At 29.0% G+C, this 9550-nt stretch overlaps 1 protein-coding gene across 1 annotated transcript; it reads left to right on the top strand.

Moving 5' to 3' along the window:
- Positions 1 to 209: 209 nt before the first annotated feature.
- Positions 210 to 8948, top strand: LOC131052848 (probable glutamate carboxypeptidase LAMP1). Its single transcript, XM_057987484.2, has 12 exons — positions 210 to 1470; positions 2008 to 2075; positions 2176 to 2257; positions 2943 to 3035; positions 3265 to 3417; positions 7035 to 7109; positions 7245 to 7332; positions 7560 to 7643; positions 7727 to 7815; positions 7988 to 8107; positions 8437 to 8571; positions 8772 to 8948. Exons 1-12 carry the CDS (start codon positions 223 to 225, stop codon positions 8946 to 8948), a joined length of 2412 nt encoding a protein of 803 aa, XP_057843467.1. The 5' UTR covers positions 210 to 222.
- The last annotated feature ends 602 nt before the right edge of the window (positions 8949 to 9550 follow it).

Genomic DNA, 9550 nt, shown 5'->3' with positions numbered 1-9550 from the left:
TACAGAGATGCGCAGAGAAAGAGGGAGAGAGAGAAAAGAATGGGGACCAATACTAATCTCATTTTCCTTGAACAGTTCTCTTATTCTTATTTAAGATTTTTAAAGTTTTTAATTATTTTTGTACATGGTTAATTAATAATTGAAGAGCATGACAACAATGAAAGCATCCATTATAGGATTAGCCTTGAGACAGTCAGAATTAAAAAATGTCAATCGCTGGTTATGTTCTACATACTGTTCCCAAATGTATCGACAGGATTTATTCCAATTGCCTGCCTATTAAGAACTGAACAGAGTTGTTTTCCAATACAAAATTCAGACGCATATACTCGCCACACTATCTCATGTATCGTTGCATTCGGAATTCACATTCCCATTAGGAATCTGAAATTCATCAAAATGATCTGCATAGTCTCGAAAAAAGTCACAAACCATGAGTTTGCAGAGACAAGAGAAAGGAGAGTGAATATTGAAGAAACATCACTGCTTGAGTCTGTAAGAGAGCGTAGGAGTCATGATAGAAGAAGCTTGAGCTGGGTAATGAGAGGGAGTGCAATTATAGTTGCTTTTCTAATTCTGGGGGGCTTCATAAAATTGTTGAGCTACGTGAAGGAGTCCCATCAGTCTTGTGTGTCCGATGAGAATGAGCTTTCCTACTTCCATCGCTGGTTTGTTAACGCAGGAAGCAATCTCACCATTGCCACACATCTCAAGGAGCTCACACGTACTGTGCATGTAGCAGGCACGCCCCAGGACATGCAAACTGCTACGTACGTACAAAATTTCTTTCAAAAGTATGGGCTTTCAGCACACTCAGTCGATTACAAGGTTCTGTTGTCTTTTCCAGTATCTAGATCTCTTTCCTTGTTTTCACCCAGCACAGGAGTAAAGCATGAGCTGTGTCTGGATAGTGGGCATTACAACAAATCAGTAATGCCGCCGTTCCATGCTTGGTCACCGTCGGGAACTCTAGTCGGCGAGATGGTATATGTCAATTATGGAGGAGAAAAAGATTACAGAATGCTTGCGAAGATGGGAGTGAATGTAAGCGGGGCCATTGCTATTGCCAGATATGGTGATATCTACAGAGGGACTGTCGTGAGAACTGCTGCTAAATTTGGTGCAATTGCGGCTATTATGTACAGCGATCCCCAGCAATTCGGTGGAAATGGAACAAAAGGGTTTTTCCCCAAGAGCAAATGGTTGCCGCTAGATGGAGTCCAATTTGGAACTGTGATGCAGGGAATGGGCGATCCTTCTACTCCTGGATGGCCCAGTACCGAGAATAGTGAAAGAGTTTTAGACATTTCTGACAGATTTCCAAGCATACCGTCCGTGCCAATCTCTGCAAATGAAGCTCAGCAAATTCTCATGTCACTTTCTGGACCAGCTGTTCCTGCTGCTTGGCGAGGATCTTTAGATTTTCATGGCGTGGGGAGAGGGCCTGGGATAGTCAACTTCACCTATGTGGTATATCATTAGTCTTCATTGAATTGATCTAAATCCTAACACATATGGTTTGCGCTGCAATTTCATGTTTAACAAGTGTATTAATGCTTAATGCTATGAGGTTTCCACATTCCGTACTGTATTTTCTTGTTTTTTCCTAAATTTGATTATGTATGTATTTTCTTGATAAAAAATATATACTAAAATCAAGAAAATTAACAAATGTAATTTCATTTATGCTTCTCTATAATCATCAAACTGAAATAGATTCTGGTCACAAGAGTCATACTTAACTTAACTCTCTCTTGCAGCAGTAGTGGCTTCCCTGTACTTCTAATTGAATATAGCAGTGGAGTTTCTAATATTGCATATTTATGTAGTTCTTCGTTGCTTTATGCTTTATACTTAGTAGAATACCTAGAATCAACTTCTATGTCAGAAGTTAGCTAAAGAACTTTCCCCATATTTTTTTCTGCAAGGATAACAATCGTTATGAATATAGTATACAAGCCATTTTCTTTCATTCTGACCGGATGCACTGCCCACTTTTTTTCACAGGAGAATCAGACAATGTCTACCATTCGAAACGTGCTTGCTGTGATACGGGGCTCAGAAGAACCGGACAGGTATTTCATTGTTTTTATGGCAGATTAATCAATATTATTCTTCCTTTCTGCAACAACAAATAGTTAATAGTAGTACATGATAATGGTGGTACATGGGCAGGTATGTCATTCTTGGAAATCATCGTGACGCTTGGACATACGGAGCTGTGGATCCCAATAGTGGTACAGCTGCTCTGTTGGAGGTAAGTTATTTAATCATAGTATTGGGTCACATTCAGCTATTCATTATCTTTTTATTAAGAATTATAATTTTTTCTAGGATGGATTATTGAATGTGATCTAAAATGTATACAATTGATTTTAAAACTAATCATTAGATGTATCTAAAGATTGATTTTAAAATCAATTATGTATGTTTTTTAAATTGATGTTTCTATCATCAGAATGTGATTGGAAAGATTGATTCAAAAAGCTGCATACACAATTATTTATTTTTATATCTATAATTATTATGTATAAATATTCTGTTCATACAAGTATCAACATGAGACGAATACACACAACAATGAGATTAACACTAGTTCCTTTCAAACAACTACAATAGAAACCACCTTAAGGAAATCAAGAGTTACAATTTAGAAATCCACTTATTTAAAAACCACCCTCATACTAGAAACTAACTATTAAATCTAAGAAATTACAACCTGGAATTCCATATTTGGATGCCTCTTTAGAATTTAAACTTAGATCTAAAATTTCATATATAAATGTCTTTTTGAAATTTAGACTTTGAATCTAAAATTCAATGCTTCAATTAATTAAACTCAACACTTTGAACTTAAAGAATAAATTTAAGAAAAAATCTTTCCGATACTAACCTAGCAAACTGATGGGTTCTTTTTGTCTGCTATATAATGATTTGCAAAGCTGGCTAGAAAGTTTGGTGCTCTACTTGGCATGGGATGGCAGCCACGGCGAACTATTATTCTGTGCAGTTGGGATGCAGAAGAGTATGGAATGGTACGGTTTCTTGGTTTTTTTCAAGATATCTATTATAATGTATGAAGGAAATTGTTTCTGGATTCATTTGTATCATTTTTTTTATATCTATATTTTAGATCACACTTCATGATAAAAAAACTTGATATCATTAACCTAGATAATGTTTCCTGTGGATAGTACAGTCATCACTGACCAAATTTCTCTGAGTTCTGTTGCTTATGAGAGTAGGTATATTTTTTTTTGGCAGATAGGATCAACGGAGTGGGTTGAGGAGAATTTAGGCAACTTGGGTGCAAAAGCAGTGGCGTACCTGAACGTGGATTGTGCTGTTCAAGGGTCTGGATTCTTCGCAAGTGCTACGCCACAGCTTGACGATCTTCTCATACAAGTTACGAAACAGGTAAGTACATACAAAAAAGCCCTTTAGTGGAATTCGTTCACTACATGATTTTCATACAATTAATATTAACGTACAAGCTAAATTTCATTTCCCATTCTATAAACAAGAATTTCCGTAGTTTTGATACGAATAAGATGTTTGTGCCGCTGAATCCAAATGGCAGCTTTCATGATTAAAGATCATTCTATTAAAATAAATAGAAGAATTCTGAATGTTTTGAGGATAAGACGTAACTAATGATAATGAAGAAATAAAAAAGTAAAGTGGAGTTGAAGGGTAAGGGATTGGTTTGTCTTCCATAAAACTTCTTGGATTTCTTTTATATATTTTAGGTCTGTTCTTGTCGGATTGTTTAACTCTGTGCACCCTTCAAATTATTGACATGTGAGATGTCATTTAAAATGGAGATATTCAATTAAATTTATGGGCACACCAAATACAATAATTTACAAAACTTAAAGGATGCTGACACGTAGTACTCCAATGGCATCCATAATTATGAATGTTTGTGAGACAACTACTTTTTACCTTATAAACGGGCTTTTTTTTTTGGTAGAATTTTGAAGGAAAAATAATGTGTCCTTGGGTATAGTTTAGGTTAGTTAATTAAGTACAATTAAAATAGATTAATTGATTAAAAGTAGAGTATTTTAATTGATTAAAAGTAGAGTTGTTTTTTAGATTAATTATAAGGGTTTTATAAATGCATATTACTTTTATTATAATTGTGAATTGAAGGAAATTGAAAATTAGATGTAACATGCATCAATAAAAGATATAAATTACATTCTAACTTTTCAAAAATTTTATTATGAGATTTCAATGTCATATATTCTAATTATTATTATTTCTAATAATTACTTATCATTAGCCTTGAACATCCTCTTCCTTCTCAATCTCCAAAGAAGCAAAGGCAAAAGGCAAATAATGATTTGATCAAGTGAACATTATATACCACATTCATCTTTTAGAGATAATATAGTAGGAAATCTAGAATTTCAAATTCTATAGGCAACAAGTATCTTCAACATCAAAAGCTCCTTGCCTATATTCTTATCCTTTGGACAAGATGTCATCTAAAACCTAGAGCTTTGTTTTGTTTTGTTTTTTTTTAAATATTTTTTGTATCCACCTTACTTGAAACAATGATGCCTTACCCTTATCTTAAAACACCATATTTTTCTTACTGATGGGGGACAAGAGGGTGGGGATGAAGGTGAAGCCTTGAGTATCTCCTAATCTAACATTTTCAAATTGGAACACCATTTTCCTTACAAAAGGAGGCTACATGTTTGAAATTATTAGAATTGTCTTAAAAAGAAAAAACCTCTTTTACTGCGGGTGGGGGTATGGGTGAAGCCTTGGTTATTTTTAAAGCTAAATTTTTAAAATCTAATCACTATTTTCTTGACAAAATGAAAACTACATGTTAAGAATAATTAGACTTGTCAAAAGAGGAAGAAGCCTATTCTAAAAAAATGCAAGAAGAAAAGTACATACATTTTACACCATGTAGCTTGTTTGGATAATTTATACTTGCCTACCTTACACTAAGATAGAATAAACCCTAACTAAAATATTTTCTACAATAAAATGACACATTTTTATAGTCTCACTTTCTTCCAAATCCCATTCTTCACTTTTGAATAAAATTTTATCTTTATATTCATTTTCCTAAATCTAAATCTAAATCTACTGAAATCCTAGCCATGAACATAATTATTCATTTGTAGATCTAAAGCCAAAAATTTCTTAAGATATTACTAACATCTTTAAACCATACATACAACTCCAACTACAATAGTAATTATGGTTGCCTAATCCATATATACATAACTAAAAAACATACTATCATTAAGTTAAATCCAAAAAACCTTGGCTTTATCAATAACACATTTTTAATCCTAATATCTTGACTCATTTGCTAAAATCTTTGAGCTTTAACTATATTTCGATCATTCATTTTTAATTATCTCTCAAAGATTTAGAAATTCTAAGCACACAAATTAACTAAAGTTAGCCAAAAAGAACTAAAATTATAAACTAAACCATGCATTGATAATTTATCATATTCAAAAACATCTTTTATCAATAAAATACTCACCTATTTAAGGAGTGATATTCTAACATTACATTTGATATATGTGTGTGTGTGTGTGAACACATGTATATGCATGTATGTATTTATTTCATGGAATCAAGTAAAAATCCATTTTAAAGAATTATATTAAAACAAAAATTATGCATTGTATCTTATGCTATTAAATCTAAAATATATTATTGATTAAATGAGTTAATAGATGATTCTAAACATAAATTTATATTATGAAATAATGGATTGATGTTGAATACCTTCTACTAATCATGGAGATAGATGCAACATCATTTAATTATAAGATAATGAAAATGAATAAAAGTTTGAATATTTATATGATGTATATATAAATATTTAAATATCATATAACTAAAAAATGGCTTCAATCTAATAAAATATGAATACACATGAATCAAGAAATATTATATGGATGAACATTATGAAATAGATCTAGAGTAAAAAGAATATGATTTTTCAAAAAAAACATTGATAAAGAAACAATGAAGATTTAAACGTAAAGATAATTCATAATTAATCCTACTATAGCTATTAAACCATGAGATAATGAATTGCAATTATAATAAACACGATAAAGAGAGGAACAAAATTCAAAAACTACTTAATGATAAAAATATAAAAGGGTGATAAATAATGTAAGGAAAGCTAATGGTATGGTTCCACATTAATAGGAGAGTGGATGTTTTCAATTAACTTTTAATATGTTCAACATATTCTTAATTTAGTTTAAACATTTAAAATAGAGGGAAAAAAATAGGAAAATGTTTAAAAAATGAGAAACTTGAGGTAACACTTATTATGTACACATATAAATAAATATTAATATTTGAATTATAAATGGATAACCAAAATATTTAATGAGTGAATAAAATTGAAATAAACATAAAAAAGGAGGGAATGAGTGTTAACATTTAAAAAAATGGTAAGGAATAGAATATTTATGAAAAAAAAGAAGACAAAATAAGATGTGAAATGTGGATGGAAATTGTTATGAGAATTAATATGACACAAAGATAGAAGTTCTATGGAGAATAATAAATTTGTAAAGATAATAGAAAATTCTTATTTAGTTTAAAATTAATTTAAGATTAAAAAACTAAATAAGAAGGAAAACATAAAATAAAAAAGGTAAAAAATATATGTTTCATATTGGAGAAGTTAAAGAAAGTGTTGAGTTAAGAGAATTGAATTAAGATTAATCTAAAAAAGAATATAACATGAATTTATACTTAACTACCTTGCCTAAAAGAACTTATGTAAAAAAATTAATAACCTTAATAATATATCTAAATGATATTAAAATAATTCTATCATTTATCTCTTGGTAGTTTTTTTTCTATGATAAAACAATTCATTGATAATTAAAACATGTTCTATAATTTTTAAACAATCATGTATTCTATCTTACAATGTATAAATGAATGTAATTTACTTTTCATATTTTCAATATATTGAAATAAACATTATAAAAAAGAGTGTATTAGTAATCATTTGTAATTCTCAGATAAAAGATCCTGATTCAACTTATAAGAATGTGTACGATTCATGGATTGCATCAAGAAATCAAATAAAAGTAAAGGTGAGTATGTTGATATTTTCATTACTTATATTATTTTTATGATATATTTTTTATTTTAATAACAACCATGTTAAAAGGATTATATTTCTCTTTGTATTAAAAATTTATCTAACAACTATTATGTTACTATTGTAGATTAATAGATTGGGTGGAGGTGGATCTGACTTTGTAGCATTTCTACAACATGTTGGAGTGCCTTCAATTGACATGTATTTTGGTGAATGTATGAATAATACAATTTACTTGTTTAAAATATGACAAATCCAAACATATTTGTCATAAACTATATTGGATCTAGTATAATTCTTAAAGTTTAAGAATGCAATTTTTCCACATTAGTTATCTTCCTATTTATTAATTTTATTTTAATTTTTTAGGTGGCTATGATTTTTAATTTATATTTATATCTATATGTATTACTAATTAAGATATAAATTCTATTTTATCTAGCTTATCCAGTTTACCACACAATATATGATAGTTTCACTTGGATGGAAAAGTTTGGAGATCCATATTTTCATAGGCATGTTGCAGGTTAGTATACTTAGTTAAATTTTTCTAATCATAATATTAATACATACATATTCTAAAAACTATTGTTCTTCATCATATTGCAGTTTCTGCTATATGGGGGCTTCTTGCTCTTCGCCTTTCTGATGAGTGCATTCTTCCATTCAATTATCTTACATATGTTAATGAGTTGCAGGTATAATAAGTCTAGCATATTTTAGTACTATGACAAGTTAAATATCATATTATTTTATTGGTGCAATTTTATATAAGTTAATATTTCTTTCAAAAATCTAGAAAAGATTCATGTAACTAGTTTATAAATTTTACATGTATGTCTAATTTTGACTAAAGCAAATTTTGGATAGAGGTACACAAATACAATAAAACAAAGAATTGAGAATTTTAAGGGAATGACTATAAAAGGAATCACTTTAGCTATAAAGGATTTCACCAATGCTGCAAAACATGCTGCACAAGAAGCAAAGGTAAGTTCAAATTATAATTACTTACTCTAGTAATTGATTTAATATAAAAATTTGAATTTTTTTTACATAAATGAAATCTTGTATACAATAGTCATGTATTTAAAGCTATAAAATAATAATTTTATATTTTGTATTAGATCTATAAATTATTAATGGGCATTCATAAATGCATTCTTATAGTTTTAATGATAAAAGAAATAAAGTATTGTTTATTGAATTAGTTTGGAGCCATCAAAGTAAAAGTAAGATTTTCTACACACACAATTTATATTCTATTTTTCATATATTCTTTTTTTTTTAACATAATTATAATCAAGTTTTTTTCTTAGGTCTTGAAAGAGGGTAACAAGGGAGGCTACAAATTGATTCTAAGGAGAAGGGATTTCAATGATCGTTTAATACTTACTGAACGATCCTTTTTAGATTCAAAAGGTCTCAAGGGAAGGACATGGTTCAAACATTTAGTAAGTATGCATAGTACAATTCATCTATTTTTTTTTTTCTTTCTATTAAATTTCACTATTAATAAAGAGTATCCTAATTAATGTCACAATTTGTGTATGATGTTTTAATTTGATTTTTAGTTCTATTAAATTTCACTATTAATAAAGAGTATTCTAATTAGTGTCACAATTTGTGTATGATGTTTTAATTTTATTTTTAGGTATATGCTCCATCTCAATATAATGAATACCATTCTGCTTCATTTCCTGGGGTAGTCGATGCCATGGAAAGTAAAATAAATTCAAATAAGAAAGAAGAAGAGGTGCAACATGAGATATGGAGAGTTTCTAGAAGAATAACTGAAGCTGCAATTACTTTAGATGGAAAGTTGACTTAATATTATAATGCAATAAGATAAAATTGCAAGTCATTCCTTAAGTTTTTAATAGTATCTTCATTAGATTACTTTTTAATTATTTTCAATATAAGGTTAATTTTGCTATTATAAAATCAAATAAGTTCTAAAATATCTTGAGAGAAAGAGTCACAAGTGATACTACCAATAATATAATCTTAAAAGGAAATATTTTAACTAAGTATTTTTTTATTTTTTATCTAATCTCAACATCTATATATAAATATCAAATATATTTGATTTATTTGAGAAAATATTATGGTGGAGCTTCTATTTGAAGCTTCAAATAAACTTATTTTTAGGGGAAATTGTTGGATTTAATTTAGTCTAACACAAGATGACAGTTATAAGAAATATATTTTAAGCATATATTATAAATAATAAAAAGGGGCCTGACAGCAATAAAGGATATTTGATCGTAAGTTCTTTTGTTTAGTTTACATTTAAGAATGGCCTCACAATGTTTTATTATATCATTTTACACTAGTTTTGTATTAATTTATAACTTAATAGTATCTTAATTATTCAATGTTGGAAATAATAATATGAGAAGATACAATGTGATGTGTTTGTTGTAGTTTTAT

This window comes from Cryptomeria japonica, chromosome 6 (genome assembly GCF_030272615.1).
Source record: "Cryptomeria japonica chromosome 6, Sugi_1.0, whole genome shotgun sequence".
Classification (NCBI taxonomy): domain Eukaryota; kingdom Viridiplantae; phylum Streptophyta; class Pinopsida; order Cupressales; family Cupressaceae; genus Cryptomeria; species Cryptomeria japonica.
The sequence above is the reverse complement of the archived record's forward strand: the minus strand, read 5'-3'. Positions and strand labels throughout refer to the sequence as shown.

What these genes read in the sequence shown, in the direction of transcription:
- LOC131052848 (XM_057987484.2), top strand. Translation starts at nt 223, where the DNA reads ATGTTCTACATACTGTTCCCAAATGTATCGACAGGATTTATTCCAATT. An exon ending in CATATGTTAATGAGTTGCAG is followed by an intron (nt 7,816 to 7,987) that starts GTATAATAAGTC and finishes AATTTTGGATAG; the next exon opens with AGGTACACAAATACAATAAA. An exon ending in ATGCTGCACAAGAAGCAAAG is followed by an intron (nt 8,108 to 8,436) that starts GTAAGTTCAAAT and finishes TTTTTTTCTTAG; the next exon opens with GTCTTGAAAGAGGGTAACAA.